At 45.4% G+C, this 23,571-nt stretch overlaps 1 protein-coding gene across 1 annotated transcript in view; it reads right to left on the bottom strand.

The window, feature by feature from the left end:
• Nucleotides 1-2,613: 2,613 nt before the first annotated feature.
• The window catches only part of TMEM266 (transmembrane protein 266), a 139,105-nt gene continuing 118,147 nt past the window's right edge, over nt 2,614-23,571 (bottom strand). The window contains exons 10-11 of the mRNA XM_061181871.1: nt 4,620-4,682; nt 2,614-3,241 (exon numbers count right to left, since the gene is read on the bottom strand). Coding sequence (XP_061037854.1) covers nt 2,649-3,241; nt 4,620-4,682 — 656 coding nt within the window. The 3' untranslated portion in view covers nt 2,614-2,648. The remainder of the gene's footprint in view (nt 3,242-4,619; nt 4,683-23,571) is intronic.

The following is a 23,571-nucleotide window of genomic DNA, read 5'->3' as shown; positions in this document are numbered from 1 at the left end:
GAGGTGGGACCACCTCTTGGCATCTCTGCCCCCAGTCTTCATCTGCTTGTGCGGCAGTTCTAACACTGCTACTGCCTGTTCAAGCAGGAAGGCAACAGTGAGTGCTCAGGCAGAATTCACCTCACAGCAATTTGTAAATACCCTAAGAAACCAGCTTTTAAAAGTGGAGGTCTTCTAGGTGGGGAAACTGAGGCAGAGAGCAAGGGCCACTTGCCTAGCATCTTACCCCATTGCTTTCCTCCCTGTCCTGTGGTTTTCTCTGCAGTAGAAGTCCACAGCAGAGGCGGTGCCAGCTAGGAGCTGGGTCTCAGCTCCGGCACAGGACAGGCTCATTTACCTGTTCGGGTAGCCAGCACTAGCCCACGAGCTGGGGTGACGGGAAGTCAGCAAAGAAGGCATCACAGCTTAGCAAGCTGGGCCTGGCCGAGGAGGCTAGCAGTTTCTAGTCCAGCAGATGCAGACTGCTAATAACAGACCCTGCTGACTGCTGCCCTAGAGATTATAAATCAGGTAATGCCCTCCAGCCCATCATGTGACAGAACCTAAGAGTGACCACTTTACTTCCAAAAGCTCTAAAACTTGGGAGTGCTAGCACCTAGCACACTGCCAGGCAGATGTGGGCTCCAGTTTCAGTGCCTCTCTTATTAGTGTTTGACCTCAGAGAAGTTCCTTAAACCTCTCAGCCTTGGGTGCTACACCTGTAAAATGGGCCATGTTACCACCTCACAGGGTCATCAGAAGGTTAAAGGAGCCCAAGTGTGTAGAGGCCTTAGTGCTCAGTAATGGAAGCTGTAACTATGCTGCTGATGACTGGAATGCCTCAGATTACACCCCAAAACGGCTTGCTTGGACACTGCTCCCTTTAATATCTTTTTTGACAAGTGCTGATCTCCCCACGAATCATGAGGGTGTTCTTTGTCTGCATGTGGTAATTTCCCTCCCTTTTTTCCAATTCAGCCGTCTTTCCTGAGTGACTCTGTGCCCAAGCCTGTGGCCTTACGCAGGGCTCTAGGGTTTTAATGGGACTCGGGCCTGATCCCTGACCTTGAGGACCAGGGGGAGGCAAGCAGGGATGCAGATGCTGACCAAGCCAGGGGATCCCTGACTGCACTGTCAGGGTGAGTCCAAGGGGCCACAGGAGCTGGGAGGACACCCTGACCTACTAGTGAGACACCTGAGCAGTGAGAACAACCTGCACACACAGGGAGGGGAGGAAGAGCAGGTTGGGAGGGGTGGCCAGGGGGCAGGCAAGCGAGCTCATTTAGGAGTCGTGACCCCACCAAGAAACTCAGTTGAGGCAATGGGAGCCCTTGAAATGAAAAAAATTATCTTCCCTTTTTCTTCTGGACATATAAAATGAAACATAGTGGTCATAGAGTCCCTTGGAGGCTTTTCAGCAAGGGAGACAGTGACCAGGCTCAGCAGCCCGGGTGGGGACACACTGATTGGAGGAGGGTGGATCCAGAGCTGGGCCTGGGCCTTAGCAAGGCTGTGATGATGATGGGGTCTGGGGCAGGTGACTTGGAGGGCAGAATGGCCAGCATTCGTGACTGCTTGTGGGGTATGAGAAGGGAGCCAACATTCATTCACGTTCATGGCTGGGTGGATGGTGGTGCCCTGGCTGGGAACCCGGGAGGAGGCGCAGGCTGAGGGCAAGATATCATGCTCAGCTTTGGACCTGCTAAGTTCAAGATCCCTGAGGGATGGAGCCCTGGGTCAGTGAGCTGCGTCTGGGAGTTGTCAGCAAGGAACACAGTATTCTGAGCTCCATTTTGGTGGGAAGAGGAGGGAAGGGAACGTACTAGTTGACAGTCACACAGGCAGGCAGGGTGAGCGCTTCCCTCCCGGGGTCCAGGGCTCCTTCCACTCTATAAAGGCCTCGGGGACACCAGAGAGGGGTTGGGGCTCCCTGGGTTGGTTTTCAAGGCCAACTCGAACCCAAACAAGCCACTCCGGGGTCCTCACTTGGACTAGCAACCAAAGGAACACCTCTGCCAACTGGAAGTCTCAGTGCAGGTGGTTTTTATTATTAAAGCCAAGATTGGAAAATGGCTGTCCCCCCACCCCCCGACCCTCCCACCCACCTTCAGATCCATCCCTTTATGTCTTGTGAAGGTGAAAACTAGATTTGTCTTGAAAAGACTCAGAAATGCTCATGCCTAAATGGGAGAATGAGGACAAATGAAATAGGCTCAGATGGTGGTCTATGTGTGACTGTGTTGGCTCCACCCAGGATTCCTGGAAAAGACGGCTTGGGGGTGGGGCTGGATAGCCCCTGCTCACAGTGCTGTTCCCGAGGGTCCGGGGTGGGCATCGGGAACAAAGGCAACGGAAGAGGCTGAGCTGGCCCCCGCACTCTGCCCTGCTGAAGCTGGGCCACAGGCTGGTTTTTGTAAAAGTGGTTTAAAAAAACCCCAGCCACAAGCACCACCCTCCCCTGAGCAGGGTGAGAGGAGGCGCCAGCTCTGGGCTTTGAGGTCTGAGGCGTGTGGCCTCCTGGCCTGGCGTCACCTCCCTGGAGGCAGGCAGCACCCTGAGGGAGGCCAGGAGGGCTCCTGGGCCCCTCGTGTGGCCCCAGTAGCCTCCAGGGCCCTGGGAGAGCGTGAGAGGACTGTCTGCCCCACTCCCTGCCAGCCTGCCCGCAGGCTCTAGGCTTCAGGGACCCTGTGCAACTTCTGCTCTTTGGATTCCAAAGATCTGAACTTCTCCTCCAGCACAGGTGCAGCAGGCTGGAAATGGATGACAGGCTTGATCTGAAAGACAGTGAAGCCCTCCTGGTTCTTCTGGTTGAACAGACTTACCCTGTGCTCCAGCTCGGGGCTGGTTTGGGCCAAGCCCGCTGTGCTGGGCCGGGCAAGGGAGGCTGGGTCCAAGGCCCTCCGGGATGGGCAGGGGTCCTCTGACAGGGAGGACAACAGGTCCTGGACTGTGGCCTCTGCCATCTCCTGCTGAGGTGGTGGCGGCAGTGGCAGGGGGGAGGGGCTAGGCTCAGAGGACGGCTCCTCGCGGGCGGTGCTGCAGTCCGTGGAGGAGCCCAGCGTCTGGCTGCTGTCGCTCTGGGCCCGGGTGACGGAGCCGTGAGTGGAGCGGGAGGCGCTCTCAGAGGTGGCACTGGCGCAGGTACCATCGCTGCCAAGTTTCAGGGGCACATCGACAGAAAAGAGGTCAGAGGAAATGGGCTGGTGGATGTCTATGGCCGCCGTGGTGACCACGCACACAGCTGGCTCTGGGGCACCGCTGTCTGCAAGGAAGGAGGGGATGCGGGTCACACTCCGCCCTTGCCACACCTCTGCGTGCCCTGATGGGGGCGAGTCTAGGAATGGGGCTGGACGGTGGGCAGTGAGTGTGAATGGGCTTTGCTGGGAGAGGTCTTGGTAGGCGGTCCAGTTCTCCAATATTCACTGACCGCCCTGAGGGAGGATTATGCCTCCCCATCTTGCCGAACTCAAGTGCGGACACGTGACGTGCCTTGGCCAATCATCTGTAAGAACTGACCAGTGGCATTTCCCAGAGAAGCTATGTAAACCAGACGTGCTTTGCTCTGGCAGTCAACAGTGTTCTGGAATGGGTGACAGCTGTTCTGCCTGCTGGGTGCTAGAGTAGAGATGACAACCTGGGCACAGAACCCCTGGCCAGTGTGCCATGGGCCTTCGTTGATTTATTTAAACCACACAGATGTGGGGTTATTGCCACTGTGGCATAACCTAGCCCATCCTAACTCAGAAAGCATGGTGTGCCACAACAAGGAATTTGAATTTCATGGTCAGAGGGGGTCAAAGTTTTAAATGGGTCCAGTGTGATAGTGACATGACCAGAGCTGTGCCTTCAGAAGACTGATTAATCTCTATATGATGCATTGTAGGGGGAGGGTGGAGGACACCTCAAAATGTCTTTTCTCTAAGTGAGAAGTATCAAGGGGCTGAATCATAGTGGGTGTAGTGTGGTCAAGGTTTCTCTCTAAAGTGGTAGGGAGAGTGTACTGGGAGATGGTGGTCTTTGAGATCAGCAGGTTAGATAAGGCTTCAGAAGAGGAGACAGAAGAGCGAGTCTAGCCTTACAACGGAGTTTACCAGGATTTAAGGGCTGTGAAACCCAAACTACAAGATTCAAGACATTGGCTAAGCAGAAACAAGACGTTGAAGGACTATTATTTTTAAACTCAACCTTTCCCATAAGTGAAAACCACTAGGTCCCCTAAGACTTTCTGAAGTGCAAGAATGAAACATAAATCAAGCAAGGACATGCCCAATGCCTGTTGCTTCTCGAGCCCAATTACGCTGCTATCTCACCCCCATCATGCTCATCCTGAAAGGTTCTCAGGTTGGGAGGCGCTGAGGTCACTTAGACGTCTAGATTCCAGCCCCCTTCCATTCCAGGGTCCCCCATGCAGCTCTCTTTGGCGAGCCCAGAGCATTCCCACCCCAGCACCCACAGCTCTAGCGCTAGAGTTTGCTGGGAGCCTTGAACTCTGCCTGCAGTTATGGTTCACAGGTGCTGGGAGATGGACGGCCAGGTCGAGTTGTCCCTAACCTGCGTGTTAGGGGTTGCCAGGGTCACCTCTGGCACAGGGCCACACAGAAGTTCTGGTACATGCAGAACAGCCGCCGACACAGACTTACCACTGCTGGGCCCATTGTAGTACTGGCTGATGTAGCTGTTCATGTCATCTTTCACTGCAGCTTCTATGCAGGTGGGGACAGAGAAGGGTGAGTGTGATGGTGAGCCAGAGAGTCCAAGAGGCAGGGGCTGTGGCCACTTCGCACTCCTCCCCCAGTACTCCTGCCCCTACCCCCGTTACCACGAGGGGAGGCAGGCGCTTGTCTCCCACAAGCACCCTGACGCTTTGGTCCTCCGTGGGGGACCGCATGTCTCATCTGCCCCAGGGCTGGGCTGGACTGGGTATCAGGGAGCATCCAGCTTGCTGTGTGATATGAACAGGCCCTTTCCTTCTCTGTCCTCAGTTTCCCCCTCTCTGAGATAAGGGGTGTGGAAATTGTTCCTCAGGGCTTTCCCTGCCTGGATGTCCTGAGTCTCTGAATCCACTTGAGGTTCTCAGGGTCACCGGGAATGCTGTCCTCAGTGCAAAAGCCTCAAAGCCCCATTTGCAGCCACACACAGCCAGGTGCAGAGGCTGATCATCAGCGACAGCCCCCTCGGTCGGCGCTGGGCATGCCCACCACCTACACTGTTCCCGGCACATGGTGGGTGCTCAGTAAATAGTTATTGAATGAATAACAGATGAGAAGGTGTAAAGCTGTCCAGGTCAAGGGAGATGGCAAGGGAACAGGGTCTCAAAGAAATGTTGGTTCATCATCCTGAAGGGGTGGGGAAGGAATGGAGAGAGGAGAGGTGAGAACTTCACAGAGAGGCCTGACCATAGGAGGAAAAGCAGACGACAGGAGACCCCAAAAGCCATCCTAAGGAGCTTAGCCTTGCCCCAAGTGCAGTGAGGAGCCCCAGGAAAGTGTGAACATGGTCAGGTGTGAGTCACTCCCAAGCTTGCGGGGAGAGTGGCTAAGAAAGTGTCAGACTTTAAGACAGGAGAACAGAGACCACAGTGCCCGGGTGAGGAAGACAGGCCCTGAGGGAGGCTGGGTGGTGCCTGATGGGGCAGAAGGGAAGGACTGGGGTCCACACCCCAAGAAGCCATGGTCAGCAGGTGATTGGGCCTGATGCTTTCTGTGGCCCCCTTCCTGGGCACACCTGAGATGGCTGCAGAAGCCAGTCTGCCCTGACACTGAGAGACCAGGTGGCAGCACACACAGCAACCTGGCTCTTAAAAGCTTTTTTGGCCTCTTTTGATCGTCAAATGCCTGTGGTCATTTCATTTTTTTTTAAATGAAAAGAACTGTGTGTTTCATTAATGCCTGAGCTGAGGGAGGGGCCCCAGGCCGGCTCCAGGCCCTGCTTCAGGATCAACCAGCAACGCTGCCTCAGAATCAGACAGCAACCCTCTCCTCCATGGTCCTTCATAATTTATGTTGTAAATGCTGTCTAGCCCTGCAGGCCACCCTGGGTAGTGGGAGGTGGGAGGTTCTGGTCACTTATCTTGGTTTTATCCTGAGGCCATGGCAGCAGGCACCTGTGATGGGGCTGTAGAGGGCCATGTGACATGGGCAGGACAATGAACTCAGCTGAAGTATCCACAGACCCATGAATCCCAAAGGGGCCACTCTCAGGAGGTGGCCTGGAGTGAATGAGAAAAACCCAGAGCCTGGGCTCTTGCGCTGGTGCTGCCACTGGCCCACCATGGGAACTTGGGCAGGTCACAGCCCCTCTCTGGGCCTCAGTTTCTTTATCTGTACCACGAGGGGGCCAGCGGGGCTCTTAGAGATTGCGACAGCTGGCTCCCGACCCCTCTGCCAGCCCTGAAGTTCCAAGAGGTGAGAGTCAGAGCAGAGTGGGAAGGGACCGGAGGCATCTGAGCTAGGTCCCGAACCCCCAGTGTGGGAATCACCTCAACCCGCACCTGACGGGGGGCTCTCCCCACCACGGCCTGCGCACCTCAGGGAAGGGGACTCCTACCTCTTTGTTGAGCAGCTCTAATAATCAGGTTCATCTGTGCTCAACAGGGTCCGTGTGCCTGACCCTCTACCTCCAAGGGGCACAGTCAGGGCCTCCTAGGGACGTCCCCTCCTTGGTCAGGCAGCCAGTCTCCGTCTCATCAGGAAGAGCCTGCTATGTGAAGCCTTGCAGATCCTGCTCCAGCCCCCACAGGTACCAAGGCTAAGCCCATTTCTACTCACAGTCTGTATGACAGACCTTCCAGCACTTAAAAAGCCCTCACATCCCTCCTGAGAAGTCTCTTCTCCTGAGAAACCCCTGTCCATTTTTCACCCCTCCCCAGTTTTCCAGCCTCTCCACTCTGAAGGTTTCACTGTGGGCTCTAGATGAGACCAAGATGGGGGGAGGAGGAGGGAGGAGGAGGGAGCAGGGAGCTAGCGTTTACTGTGCCCTTCAAAGCTCCAGACTGCAGGTTCGGCACTTCACACACCGATCTCCTTTAATCCTCACTGCTGTCCTGCAAGGCTGGGATTGTTTAACAGATGGGTCCTTCCCAAGATCCGGTGTGATCATTCCCCTAATGCAGCCTAACCTCCTCCAAGTGGGTTTAGCAACCGCCCTACTCTGCTGACTCACGAGCTCGTGGCCAACATCAATACCCAGGTCTTCTCTGCAGGAGCTGGGGCCAGGCCAGCCAGGCCTTCGCCATGCTGTGGCTGTGTAACCCCCCCAGAGGACTTCATGTTTATCACCTCAGGCAAATGTCAGCTTGCTGGTTTCAGCCCAGAGCCTGCTGAAAGCATTCTGAATCTTGATTCAGTCTACTAAGGTATTCTCTCTCTCTCTCCTGTCTCAGTGTTGACTATTTGAGGATGCTCACATCTTCATCCAAGCCATTGATAAAAATAACCTAGGCCAGGTGACCTTCAGCCCAGATATCTCTCCTGAGCTTTTGACTTGTCTGGCCAACTGGACAGCTTCACCTGGATGACCTCCAGCTACCTCTGACTCAACATGTCCAAAATAGAACTCAGTTTCTCCCTCCACCTCCATCTTGGTGAATGGTTCCCTTGCCCACCCAGGCTGGGACCCTGGTCACTTCTCCATGCTTCTTCTCCATCCTTACCAACAACGCAACTGCTACTGAATCTGACCAGTTGAGGGACCCCAGATACCCTCTGCTATGGCCCATACTCCAGCCTTAGGTCAGACCTCTTGCTTTCCCCTTTGGACTCTCGTCATGCCTGCGGGATTAATGAATGGGATTGCTCACTCCACGGACATGCCTGACACAGAACCTAGGTCTCCAGGCAGCCACTGCAGGCCTGTCCAGTCTGTATTTGCTTCCTCTGCTCCAAACATGTACCCACACAGGGGCCTCAGAGTGAACTTTAAGACACGTTCAAGGCCTGCCCGGGCTTCCCTAGCAGGGCTGATGCTGCCCACCCGCCCCCACCCCCCGACCCCTCTCTGCTTCAGGCAGGCCCCCTTCTCCACAACTGACCACTTGGGCTGGAGTTCTGTCCCCATCCACACAGTGGCCCAAGAGCCTTAGAGGGCAGGGGCCACATTTTACTCAGAGTCTCCCCAGCACTTAGCATGGGGCTTGGCGTATACCAGCTGCCAATAAATAGGATGACTGAACAGTGACTATGGCCGGGTCAGGGGCATGCAAGACCTCCCAGGACCATTCCCCTCACCCTCTTAGATGCTCTCTGCACCCTGCAGCACACAGCCTTGCTCTCAGTCCCTGGTACTTCCTGCCCAGAGACTAGTGACTACTGGGTGTCTGGGAGCTTGCGGGGAGGGAAGAAAGGCAGGCACAGATGCTTGTGGCGAGGAAGAGGCCATCAGTCAGCCTCAACATGGGACTACCCACCTTCCATTTACGAATAACCCCCTGCCCCACAGTTTGTTTTGATTTGGCACCAAGGAGCCCTAGGGCCATGTAGGAATTGCCTCAGAGGAGGACTGGGTTGGCTGACCCTGGAGGGGTAGGAAAGAAGGGTTGGTACAAACACAGGCTCCAGGACAAAAGAGCCCAGGTGCCAACCTCAGCTCTGCAGACATTTGCTGTGTGGTCCTAGGCAAATCCCTAGCCACTCTGAGCGTCAGCTTCCTCACCTGTAAAATGGCAATAAGAAATATCTACATGCTGGTGAGCTGTATGTTTCACTGAGATAATGAAGGTCAAGTCTAACCAACCTGGGGCTGTCCCTCACCTCCCTGAAACCCCGGCCCATGGTGCTCCCTGCCAGCCCCAAAGTCTTGGGTCGTTTCTGTGGCAGCTGCTCTCGGCTGCCCGGCACCTTTCTTCCTAGGGTGTGAACATTCTGTGAAGCCATCCTGACTAATCCTCCTAAAGCTGGTCAGGTGCTGTGGTGGCAATGCTCATTATGTGGGGTTTGCTCCTTGGGCAGGGCCCCAACCTGCCCAGCGAGGCAGAGGTGGAGCAAAAGGGTGGTGAGTCAGCTGGGCCTCCCATAGGCAACAGGACTGGCCAGCCTGGGGGTGGGGGTCAGGACTGCACACCCACACATCCTGTGTAGATCCAGGCCCCAAAGCCCAGAGGGAAGCCCTGATTCCTGGTCGGGACTCCCATTCCCAAACTCCAACTTGCTGCTCCACAGCTCAGCAGCCCTCACTGAGGGGGGACACTACTATTCACTGAGCACCTGCTGTGTACCAGGCTGAGGGCAGTGTGTATGACTGAATATTCAGTTCCTCTCAGTGAAGATGCACTTCCACTACTATTCTCATTTTGGAAAAATTAGGGTTGAGACACAAGACCAGCTGCATAACTTGTGGGGCCCCTTGTTTAAAAAGCATTAAGGTTGGGACTTCCCAGTGGCGCAGTGGTTAAGAATCCGCCTGGCAATGCAGGGGACACGGGTTCAATTCCTGGCCCAGGAAAATCCCACATGCCACGGAACAGCTAAGGCCATGTGCCACAACTACTGAAGCCTGCGTGCCTTGAGCCCGTGCTACGCAACAAGAGAAGCCACCGTAATGAAAAGCCCACACACTGCAACTAAGAGTAGCCCCCGCTTGCCGCAACTAGAGAAAGCCTGTGCGCAGCAACGAGGACCCAATGCAGCCAAAAATAAATAAATAAAATAAATAAACTTACTTATTTTAAAAAAAAAAGCATTAAGGCCCAGAAATAAACCTACCCATGTATGGTCAACTAATTTACAAACAAGGAGCTAAGAATACACAATGAGCAAAGGACAGTCTCTTCAATAAGTGGTCCTGGGAAAACTGGACAGCTATCTTACACCATAAACAAAAATTTACTCAAAATGGATTAAGACTTGAATGTAGGATAGCCTCATCCACCAGAAGGCAGACAGCAGAAGCAAGAAGAACTACAATCCTGCAGCCTGTGGAACGAAAACCACATTCACAGAAAGACACAAAATGAAAAGGCAAAGGACTATGTACCAGATGAAGGAACAAGATAAAACCCCAGAAAAACAATGAAATGAAGTGGAAATAGGCAACCTTCCAGAAAAAGAATTCAGAATAATGACAGTGAAGATGATCCAGGACCTCAGAAAAAGAATGGAGGCAAAGATCAAGAAGATGCAAGAAATGTTTAAAAAAGACCTAGAAGAATTAAAGAACAAACACCTAGAAGAATTAAAGAACAAACAAACAGAGATGAACAACACAATAACTGAAATGAAAAATACACTAGAAGGAATCAATAGCAGAATAACTGAGGTAGAAGAATGGATAAGTGAACAGGAAGACAGAATGGTGGAATTCACTGCTGCAGAACAGAATAAAGAAAAAAGAATGAAAAGAAATGAAGACAGCCTAAGAGACCTCTGGGACAACATTAAATGCACCAACATTCGCATTATAGGGGTCCCAGAAGGAGAAGAGAGAGAAAAAGGACGCGAGAAAATATTTGAAGAGACTATAGTTGAAAACTTCCCTAACATGGGAAAGGAAATAGCCACCCAAGTCCAGGAAGCACAGAGAGTCCCAGGCAGGATAAAACCAAGGAGAAACATGCCAAGACACATAGTAATCAAATTGACAAAAATTAAAGTCAAAGAAAAATTATTAAAAGCAACAAGGGAAAAATGACACATAACATAAAAGGGAACTCCCATAAGGTTAACAGCTGATTTCTCAGCAGAAACTCTACAAGCCAGAAGGGAGTGGCATGACATATTTAAAGTGATGAAAGGGAAGAAACTACAACCAAGATTACTCTACCTGGCAAGGATCTCATTCAGATTTGACAGAGAAATCAAAGGCTTTACAGATAAGCAGAAGCTAAGAGGATTCATCACCACCAAACCAGCTCTACAACAAATGCTAAAGGAACTTCTCTAAGTGGGAAACACAAGAGAAGAAAAGGACCTACAAAAACAAACCCAAAACAATTAAGAAAATGGTAATAGGAATATACATATCGATAATTACCTTAAATGTGAATGGATTAAATGCTCCAACCAAAAGACACAGGCTCGCTGAATGGATACAAAAACAAGACTCATATATATGTTGTCTACAAGAGACCCACTTGAGACCTAGGGACACATACAGACTGAAAGTGAGGGGATGGAAAAAGATATTCCATGCAAATGGAAATCAAAAGAAAGCTGGAGAGGCAATACTCATATCAGATAAAATAGACGTTAAAGAATGTTACAACAGGGACTTCCCTGGTGGTGCAGTGGTTAAGAATCTGCCTGCCAATGTAGAGGACACGGGTTCGAGCCCTGGTCCGGGAAGATCCCACATGCCGGGCAGCAACTAAGCCCGTGTGCCACACCTAGTGAGCCTGCGCTCTGGAGTCCGTGAGCCACAGCTACTGAGCCTGCATGCCACAACTACTGAAGCCCACACACCTAGAGCCTGTGCTCCGCAACAAGAGAAGACACTGCATTGAAAAGCCTGCACACCACAACAAAGAGTAGCCCCCACTCGCCACAACTAGAGAAAGCCTGCATGCAGCCACGAAGACCAAACACAGCCAAAAATAAATTAATTAATTAAAAAGGAATGTTACAAGAGACAAGGAAGGACACTACATAATGATCAAGGGATCACTCCAAGAAGAAGATATAACAATTATAAACATATATGCACCCAACATAGGAGCACCTCAATACATAAGGCAAATGTTAACAGCCATGAAAGAGAAAATTGACAGTAGCACAATAATAGTGGGGGACTTTAACACCTCACTTATGCCAATGGACAAATCATCCAGACAGAAAATTAGTAAGGAAACACAAGCGTCAAATGACACAATAGACCAGATAGATTTAATTGATATTTATAGGACATTCCATCCAAAAACAGCAGAATACACTTTCTTCAGTGCACATGGAACATTCTCCAGGAGAGATCACATCTTGGGTCACAAATCAAGCCTCAGTAAATTTAAGAAAACTGAAATCATATGAAGCATCTTTTCTGACCACAACGCTATGAGATTAGAAATAAACTACAGGGAAAAAAATGTAAAAAAAGCAAACACATGGAAGCTAAACAATATGTAACTAAATAACCAAGCAATCACTGAAGAAATCAATGAGGAAATCAAAAAATACCTAGAGACAAATGACAACGAAAACATGACAATCCAAAACCTATGGGATGCAGCAAAAGCAGTTCTAAGAGGGAAGTTTATAGCAGTACAATCCTACCTCAATAAACAAGAAAAATCTCAAATAAACAATCTAACCTTACACCTAAAGGAACTAGAGAAAACAGAACAAACAAAACCCAAAGTTAGTAGAAGGAAAGAAATCATAAAGATCAGAGCAGAAATAAATGAAATAGAAACAAAGAAAACAACAGCAAAGATCAATAAAACTAAAAGCTGGTTCTTTGAGAAGATAAACAAAATTGATAAACCATTAGCCAGACTCATCAAGAAAAAGAGGGAGAGGACTCAAATCAATAAAATTAGAAATGAAAAAGGAGAAGCTACAATGGACACCGCAGAAATACAAAGCATCCTAAGAGACTACTACAAACAACTCTATGCCAAGAAAATGGACAACCTGGAAGAAATGGACAAATTCTTAGAAAGGTATAACCTTCCAAGACTAAACCAGGAAGAAACAGGAAATATGAACAGACCAATCACAAGCACTGAAATTGAAACTGCGATTTAAAATCTTCCAACAAACAAAAGCCCAGGACCAGATGGCTTCACAGGTGAATTCTATCAAACATTTAGAGAAGAGCTAACACCCATCCTTCTCAAACTCTTCCAAAAACTTGCAGAGGAAGGAACACTCCCAAAACTCATTCTACAAAGCTACCATCACCCTGATACCAAAACCAGAGAAAGATACTACAAAAAAAGAAAATTAAACACCAATATCACTAACGAATATAGATGCAAAAATCCTCAACAAAAAACTAGCAAACAGAATCCAACAACACATTAAAAGGATCATACACCATGATCAAGTGGGATTTATCCCAGGGATGCAAGGATTCTTCAGTATATGCAAATCAATCAATATGATACACCATATTAACAAACTGAAGAATTAAAACCATATGATTGGGCTTCCCTGGTGGCGCAGTGGTTGAGAATCTGCCTGCCAATGCAGGGGACACGGGTTCGAGCCCTGGTCTGGGAAGACCCCACATGCCGTGGAGCAACTAGGCCCGTGAGCCACAACTACTGAGCCTGCGCGTCTGGAGCCTGTGCTCCGCAACAAGAGAGGCCACGATAGTGAGAGGCCCGTGCATCGCGATGAAGAGGGGCCCCCACTTGCCGCAACTAGAGAAAGCCCTCGCACAGAAACAAAGACCCTACACAGCCAAAAATAAATAATAATAAATAAATTTTAAAAAAATTACAGCCTTATTCAGGTACCTGTATTTAAAAAAACAAACAAACAAACAAAACCATATGATCATCTCAATAGATGCAGTAAAAGCTTTTGACAAAATTCAACACCCATGTATGATAAAAACTCTCCAGAAAGTGGGCATAAAGGGAACCTACCTCAACATAATAAAGACCATATACAACAAACCCACAGCAAACATCATTCTCAATGGTGAAAAACTGAAAGCATTTCCTCTAAGATCAAGAACAAGACAAGGATGTCCACTCTCACCACAAGTATTCAACATAGTTTTGCAAGTCCTAGCCACAGTAATCAGAGAAGACAAAGAAATAAAAGGAATACAAATTGGAAAAGAAGTAAAACTGTCACTGTTTGCAGATGATGTGATACTATACATAGATAATCCTAAAGATGGCACCAGAAAACTACTAGAGCTCATCAATAAATCTGGTAAAGTTGCAGGATACAAAATTAATGCACAGAAATCTCTTGCATTCCTATACACTAACAATGAAAGATCAGAAAGAAAAATTAAGGAAACACTCCCATTTACCATTGCAACAAAAAGAATAAAATACCTAGGAATAAACCTACCTAAGGAGGTAAAAGACCTATACTCAGAAAACTATAAGACACTGATGAAAGAAATCAAAGATGACACAAACATATGGAGAGACATACCATGTTCTTGGATTGGAAGAATCAATATTGTGAAAATGACTATACTACCCAAAGCAATTTACAGATTCAATGCAATCCCTATCAAATTACCAATGGCATTTTTTACAGAACTAGAACAAAAAAACCTTAAAATTTGTATGGAGACACAAAACACCCCAAATAGCCAAAGCAATATTGAGGAAAAAAAACAGAGCTGGAGGAAATCAGACTCCCTGACTTCAGACTATACTACAAAGCTACAGTAATCAAGACAATATGGTACTGGCAAAAAACAGAAATATAGATCAATGGAACAAGATAGAAACCCCAGAGATAAACCCATGGACCTACGGTCAACTAATCTATGACAAAGGAGGCAAGGATATACAATGGAGAAAAGACAGTCTATTCAATAAGTGGTGCTGGGAGAACTGGACAGCTGCATGTAAAAGAATGAAGTTAGAACACTCCCTAACACCATACACAAAATGAACTCCAAATGGATTAAAGACCTAAATGTAAGACTGGACACTATAAAACTCTTAGAGGAAAACATAGGAAGAACACTCTTTGACATAAATCACAGCAAGATCTTTTTTGACCCACCTCCTAGAGTAATGGAAATAAAAACAAAAATAAACAAATGGGACCTAATGAAATTTAGAAGCTTTTGCACGGCAAAGGAAACTATAAACAAGATGAAAAGACAGCCCTCAGAACGGGAGAAATTATTTGCAAACGAATCAATGGACAAAGGATTAATCTCCAAAATATATAAACAGCTCATGCAGCTCAGTATTAAAAAAACAAACAACCCAATCAAAATGGGCAGAACGCATAGCACAGGGAGATCAGCTCAGTGCTTTGTGACCACCTAGAGGGGTGGGATAGGGAGGGTGGGAGGGAGGGAGATGCAAGAGGGAAGAGATATGGGAACATATGTATATGTATAACTGATTCACTTTGTTATAAAGCAGAAACTAACACACCATTGTAAAGCAATTATACTTCAATAAAGATGTTTAAAAAATAAATAAAAAAAAAAAAAAAAAAAAAGGGCAGAAGACCTAAATAGACATTTCTCCAAAGAAGACATACAGTTGGCCAAGAGGCACATGAAAAGCTGCTCAAACATCACTAATTAGAGAAATGCAAATCAAAACTACAATGAGGTATCACCTCACACCGGTCAGAATGGGCATCATCAGAAAATCTACAAACAACAAATCCTGGAGACGGTGTGGAGAAAAGGGAACTCTCTTGCACTGTTGGTGGGAATGTAAATTGATACAGCCACTATGGAGAACAGTATGGAGGTTCCTTAAAAACTAAAAATAGAATTACCATATGACAGAGCAATCCCACTACTGGGCATATACCCAGAGAAAATCATAATTCAAAAAGACACATGCACCCCAACCTTCACCACAGCACTATTTACAATAGCCAAGTCATGGAAGCAACCTAAATGCCCATCAACAGATGAACGGTTAAAGAAGATGTGGTACATATATACAATGGAATATTACTCAGCCATATAAAGGAAAGAAATTGGGTCAATTATAGAGATGTGGATGGACCTAGAGAATGTCATACAGTGTGAAGTAAGTCAGAAAGAGAAAAACAAATATCGTATATTAACGCATATATGTGGAATCTAGAAAAATGGTACAGATGAACCAGTTTGCAAGGCAGAAATAGAGACACAGATGTAGAGAACAAATGTATGGATACCAAGTGGGGGAAAGCGGGGAGAGAGGGTGGTGGTGGGATGAATTGGGAGATTGGGATTGACACATATACACTAATATGTATAAAATAGATAACTAATAAGAACCTGCTGTATAAAAAATTAAAATCAAATAAGAGTCAAAAAAAATAAAGACTTGAATGTAAAACCTGAAACCATAAAACTCCTAGAAGAAAATATAGGCAGTAGGTAAACTCCTTGACATTGGTCTTGGCAATGCGTTTTTGGATTTGACACTAAAAGCAAAAGGAACAAAAGCAAAAATAACTGGGACTATACCAAATTAAAAAGTTTCTGCACGGGAAAGGAAACCATCAACAAAATGAAAGGCAACCTACCGAATGGGAGAAAATATTCGCAAATCATATCTGATAAGAGTTAATATCCAAAATATATAAAGAACTCATACAACTCAATAGCAAAAAAACAAACAATCCAATTTAAAAATGGATCTGAATAGACATATTCCCAAAGAAGACATACAATAGGGCAAAGGTACATGAAAAGGTGCTCAACTTCACTAATCATCAGGGAAATGTAAATCAGAACCACAGTGAGATATCACCTCACACTTGTTAGAATGGCTATTATCAAAAGGACAAGAGATAACAAGTGTTGGCGAGAAGATAGATAAAAGGGAACCCAAGTACACTGCTGTTAGTGGGAATCTAAATTGGTGTAGCCACTGTGGAAAACAGTATGGAGGCTCCTCAAAAAACTAAGAACTACCATATGATCCAGCAATTCTACTCCTGGGTATATATCTGAAGAAAACAAAAACACTAATTTGAAAAGATACATGCACCCCAATGTACACAGCAGCATTATTTATAATAGCCAAGATATGGAAACAACCTAAGTGTCCATCAATAGATGAATGGATAAAGAAGATGTGATATATACATATACATACATACACACACATATACATACAATGGAATGTTTTTCATCCGTAAAAAAGAATGAAATCTTGCCACTTGCAACAAACTGGATGGACCAGAGGGCATTATGCTTAAGTGAAATAAGTCAGACAAAGACAAGGTATGATCTCACTTTTATGTGGAATCTAAAAACAAAACAGGAGGACCTTCAAGATGGCAGAGGAGTAAGACGTGGAGATCACCTTCCTCCCCACAAATACATCAAAAACATATCTACATGTGGAACAACTGCTACAGAATACCTACTGAATGCTGGCAGAAGACCTCAGACTTCCCAAAACGCAAGATACTCCCCACATACCTGGGTAGGGCAAAAGAAAAAAGGAAAAACAGAGAAAAGAATAGGGATGGGACCTGCACCTCAGGGAGGGAGCTGTGAAGGAGGAAAAGTTTCCACGCACTAGGAAGCCCCTTCACTGGTGGAAATGGGGGATGGGCAGGGGGAAGCTTCAGAGCCATGGAGGAGAGCACAGCAAGAGGGGTGCAGAGGGCAAAGCGGAGAGATTCCTGCACAGAGGATCGCTGCCGACCAGCACTCACCAGCCTGAGAGGCTTGTCTGCTCACTCGCCAGGGCGGGTGAGGGCTGGGAGCTGAGGCTTAGGCTTCAGATGTCAGATCCCAGGGAGTGGACTGGGGTTGGCTGCATGAATGCAGCCTGAAGGGGGCTAGTGCACCACAGCTAGCCGGGAGGGAGTCTGGGAAAAAGTCTGGAACTGCCTAAGAGTCAAGAGACCATTGTTTCGGGGTGTGTGAGGAGAGGAGATTCAGAGCACCACCTAAATGAGCTTGAGAGATGGTCACGAGCCACGGCTATCAATGTGGACACCAGAGGCGGGCATGAAACGCTAAGGCTGCTGCTGCAGCCACCAAGAATCCTGTGTGCAAGCACAGGTCAGTATCCACACCTCCCCTCCTGGGAGCCTGTGCAGCCCACCACTGCCAGGGTCCCGTGATCCAAGGACAACTTCCCCAGGAGAACACATGGCACGCCCCAGGCCGTTGCAATGTCACACCGGCCTCTGCGGCCACAGGCTCAGCTCACATTCTGTACCCCTCCCTCCCCCCGGCCTGAGTGAGCCAGAGCCCCCTAATCAGCCGTTCCTTTAACCCCCTCCTGTCTGGGCGAAGAACAGACACCAGAGGGCGACCTACATACAGAGGCAGGGCCAAATCCAAAGCTGAACTCCAGGAGCTGTGCGAACAAAGAAGAGAAAGGGAAATTTCTCCGTGCAGCCTCAGGAGCAGCGGATTAAATCTCCACAATCAACTTGATGTACCCTGCATCTGTGGAATACCTGAATAGACAAAGAATCATCCCAAAATTGAGGTGGTGGACTTTGGGAGCAACTGTAGACTTAGGATTTGCTGTATGTGACAGACTACTTACTAATTTTTATGTTTATCTTAGTATAGTTTTTAGCACTTGTTATCACTGGTGGATCTGTTTATTGGTTTGGTTGCTCTCTTTTTTAAATTACTTTTTAAATTTTTTTTAATTTTAATAACTTTATTTTAATTTTTTAATTTTTCTTCCTTTCGTTTTTTTCTCCCTTCTCTTCTGAGCCGTGTGGCTGACGGGGTCTTGGTGCTCCGGCCAGGTGTCAGGCCTGAGCCTCTGAGGTGGGAGAGCCAAGTTCAGGACATTAGATCACCAGAGACCTCCCGGTCCCACGTAATATCAATCAGTGAGAGCTCTCCCAGATATCTCCGTCTCAACACTAAGACCCAGCTCCACTCAACGACCAGCAAGCTCCAGTGCTGGACACCCCATGCCAAACAATAAGCAAGACAGGAACACAACCCCATCCATTAGCAGAGAGGCTGCCTAAAATCATAATAAGTTCACAGATACCCCAAAACACACCACCGGATGCAGTCCTACCCACCAGAAAGACAAGATCCAGCCTCATCCACCAGAACACAGGCACCAGTCCCCTCCACCAGGAAGCCTACACAACCCACTGAACCAACCTTACCCACTGGGGGCAGACACCAAAAACAACAGGAACTACAAACTTGCAGCCTTCAAAAAGGAGACCCCAAACACAGTAAGTTAAGCAAAATGAGAAGACAGAGAAATATGCAGCAGATGAAGGAGCAAGGTAAAAACCCATCAGACCAAACAAATGAAGAGGAAATAGGCAGTCTACCTGAAAAAGAATTCAGAGTAATGATAGTAAAGATGATCCAAAATCTTGGAAACAGAATGGAGAAAATACAAGAAACATTTAACAAGGACCTAGAAGAACTAAAGAGCAAAAAAACAATGATGAACAACACAATAAATGAAATTTAAAATTCCCTAGAAGGAATCAATAGCAGAATAATGGAGGGAGAAGAACGGATAAGTGACCTGGAAGATAAAATAGTGGAAATAACTACTGCAGAGCAGAGTAAAGAAAAAAGAATGAAAAGAAATGACGACAGTCTCAGAGACCTCTGGGACAACATTAAACACACCAACATTCGAATTATAGAGTTCCCAGAAGAAGAAGAGAAAAAGAAAGGGATTGAGAAAATACTTGAAGAGCATATAGTTGAAAACTTCCCTAATATGGGAAAGCAAATAGTCAATCAAGTCCAGGAAGCACAGAGAGTCCCATACAGGATATATCCAAGGAGAAACATGCCAAGACACATATTAATCAAACTATCAAAAATTAAATACAAAGAAAAAATATTAAAAGCAGCAAGGGAAAAGCAACAAATAACATAGAAGGGACTCCCCATAAGGTTAACAGCTGATCTTTCAGCAGAAACTCTGCAAGCCAGAAGGGAGTGGCAGGACACATTTAAAGTGATGAAAGGGAAAAACCTACAACCAAGATTACTCTACCCAGCAAAGATCTCATTCAGATTCGATGGAGAAATTAAAAACTTTACAGACAAGCAACAGCTAAGAGAATTCAGCACCACCAAACCAGCTTTAAAACAAATGCTAAAGGAACTTCTCTAGACAGGAAGCACAAGAGGAGGAAAAGACCTACAAAAACAAACCCAAAACAATTAAGAAAATGGTAATAGGAACATACATATCGATAAGTACCTTAAATGTAAATGGATTAAATGCTCCAGCCAAAAGGCATAGACTGGCTGAATGGATACAAAAACAAGACCCATATATATGCTGTCTACAAGAGACCCACTTCAGACTCAGAGACACATACAGACTGAAGAGAGGGGATGGACAAAGGTATTCCATACAAATGGATATCGAAAGCTGGAGTAGCAATTCTCATATCAGACAAAATAGACATTAATATAAAATAAAGACTATTACAAGAGATGAAGAAGGACACTACATAATGATCAAGGGATCAATCTAAGAAGAAGATATAACAATTGTAAATATTTATGCACCCAACATAGGAGCCCCTCAATTCATAAGGCAAATGCTAACAGCCATAAAGGGGAAATCGACAGTAACACAATCATAGTAGGGGACTTTAACACCCCACTTTCACCAATGGACAGATCATCCAAAGTGAAAATAAATAAGGAAACACAAGCTTTAAATGACACATTAAACAAGATGGACTTAATTGATATTTATAGGACATTCCATCTAAAAACAAGAGAATACACTTTCTTCTCAAGTGCTCAAGGAACATTCTTCCAGGATAGATCATATCTTGGGTCACAAATCAAGCCTCGGTAAATTTAAGAAAATTGAAATCGTATCAAGTATCCTTTCCAACCACAACACCATGAGACTACATATCAATTACAGGAAAATTTCTGTAAAAAATACAAACACATGGAGGGTAAACAATACACTACTAAATAACCAAGAGATCACTGAAGAAATCAAAGAGGAAATCAAAAAATACTTAGAAACAAATGACAACGAAAACACGACGACCCAAAACCTATGGGATGCAGCAAAAGCAGTTCTAAGAGGGAAGTTTATAGCAATACAATCCTACCTCAAGAAACAAGAAAAATCTCAATAAACAACCTAATCTTACACCTAAAGCAATTAGAGAAAGAAGAACAAAAAAACCTGCAAAGTTAGCAGAAGGAAGAAATCATAAAAATCCAATTAAAAATAAATGAAAAAGAAATGAAGGAAATGATAGCAAAGATCAATAGAACTAAAAGCTGGTTCTTTGAGACGATAACAAAGTTGATAAAACATTAGCTAGAGTCATCAAGAAAAAAAGGCAGAAGACTCAAATCAACAGTATTAGAAATGAAAAAGGAGACGTAACAACTGACACTGCAGAAATACAAAGGATCATGAGAGATTACTACAAGCAACTATATGCCAATAAAATGGACAACCTGGAAAAAATGGATAAATTCTTAGAAAAGCAAAACCTTCTGAGACTGAACCAGGAAGAAATAGAAAATATGAACAGACCAATCACAAGCAATGAAATTGAAACTGTGATTAAAAATCTTCCAAGAAACAAAAGCCCAGGACCAGATGGCTTCACAGGCGAATTCTATCAAACATTTAGAGAAGAGCTAACACCTATCCTCAAACTCTTCCAAAATATAGCAGAGGGAGGAACACTCTCAAACTCATTCTATGAGGACACCATCACCCTAATACCAAAACCAGACAAAGACGTCACAAAAAAAGTAAACTACAGGCAATATCACTGATGAACATAGATGCAAAAATCCTCAACAAAATACTAGCAAACAGAATCTAACAGCACATTAAAAGGATCATACGCCATGATCAAGTGGGGTTTATCCCAGGAATGCAAGGATTCTTCAGTATACACAAATCAATCAATGTCATACACCATACTAACAAACTGAAGGATAAAAACCATATGATAATCTCAATAAATGCAGGAAAAGCTTTTGACAAAATTCAACACCAATTTATGATAAAAACCCACCAGAAAGTAGGCAAAGAGGGAACGTACCTCCACATAATAAAGGCCATATATGAAAAACCCACAGCAAACATTGTTCTCAATGGTGAAAAATTGAAACCACTTCCACTAAGATAAGGAAAAAGACAAGGTTGCCCACCCTCACCACTATTATTCAACATAGTTTTGGAAGTTTTAGCCAAAGCAATCAGAGAAGAAAAAGACATAAAAGGAACCCAAATCAGAAAAGAAGAAGTAAAACTGTCACTGTTCACAGATGACATGATACTATACATGGAGAATCCTAAAGATGCTACCAGAAAACTACTAGAGCTAATCAATGAATTTGGTAGAGTAGCAGGATACAAAATTAATGCACAGAAATCTCTTGCATTCCTATACACTAATGATGAAAAATCTGAAAGAGAAATTAAGGAAACACTCCCATTTACCACTGCAACAAAAAGAATAAAGTACCTAGGAATAAACCTACCTAAGGAGAAAAAAGACCTGTATGCAGAAAACTTTAAGACACTGATGAAAGTAATTAAAGATGATACAAACAGATGGAGAGATATACCATGTTCTTGGACTGGAAGAATCAACATTGTGAAAATGACTATACTACCCAAAGCAATCTGCAGATTCAAATGCAACCCCTGTCAAACTACCAATGGCATTTTCCACAGAACTAGAACAAAAAAGTTCACAATTTGTATGGAAACACAAAAGACCCTGAATAGCAAAAGCAATCTTGAGAAAGAAAAACGGAGCTGGAGGAATCAGGCTCCTGGACTTCAGACTGTACTACAAAGCTACAGTAATCAAGAAAGTATGGTACTGGCATAAAAACAGAAATATAGATCAATGGAACAGGATAGAAAGCCCAGAGATAAACCCACACACATATGGTCACCTTATCTTTGATAAAGGAGGCAAGAATATACAATGGAGAAAAGACAGCCTCTTCAATAAGTGGTGCTGGGAAAACTGGACAGCTACATGTAAAAGAATGAAATTAGAATACTCCTTAACACTGTATACAAAAATAAACTCAAAATGGATTAAAGACCTAAATATAAGGTCAGACACTATAAAACTCTTAGAGGAAAACATAGGCAGAACACTCTATGACATAAATCACAGCAAGATCCTTTTTGACCCAGCTCCTAGAGAAATGGAAATAAAAACAAAAATAAACAAATGGGACCTAATGAAACTTAAAAGCTTTTGCACAGCAAAGGAAACCATAAACAAGAAGAAAAGACAGCCCTCAGGATGGGAGAAAATATTTGCAAACAAAGCAACTGACAAAGGATTAATCTCCAAAATATACAAGCAACTCATGCAGCACAATATCAAAAAAACAAACAACCCAATCCAAACATGGGCAGAAGACCTAAATAGACATCTCTCCAAAGAAGATATACAGATTGCCAAGAAACACATGAAAAAATGCTCAACATCACTAATCATTAGAGAAATGCAAATCAAAACTACAATGAGGTATCACCTCACACCAGTCAGAATGGCCATCGGCAAAAAATCTACAAACAATAAATGCTGGAGAGGGTGTGGAGAAAAGGGAACCCTCTTGCACTGTTGGTGGGTATGTAAATTGAAACAGCCACTATGGAGAACAGTATGGAGGTTCCTTAAAAAACTAAAACTAGAACTACCATACGACCCAGCAATCCCACTACTGGGCATATACCCTGAGAAAACCATAATTCAAAAAGAGTCATGTACCACAATGTTCATTGCAGCTCTATTTACAATAGCCAGGACATGGAAGCAACCTAAGTGTCCATCAACAGATGAATGGATAAAGAAGATGTGGCACATATATACAATGGAATATTACTCAGCCATAAAAAGAAACGATTATTTGTAGTGAGGTGGATGGACCTAGAGACTGTCATACAGAGTGAAGTAAGTCAGAAAGAGAAAAACAAATACCATATGCTAATACATATATATGGAATCTAAAAAAAAGGTTCTCACGAACCTATGGGCAGGAAAGGAATAAAGATGCAGACGTAGA

The sequence above is a fragment of the Eubalaena glacialis genome, chromosome 2, assembly GCF_028564815.1.
Source record: "Eubalaena glacialis isolate mEubGla1 chromosome 2, mEubGla1.1.hap2.+ XY, whole genome shotgun sequence".
Taxonomy (NCBI): Eukaryota; Metazoa; Chordata; class Mammalia; order Artiodactyla; family Balaenidae; genus Eubalaena; species Eubalaena glacialis.
The sequence above is the reverse complement of the archived record's forward strand: the minus strand, read 5'-3'. Positions and strand labels throughout refer to the sequence as shown.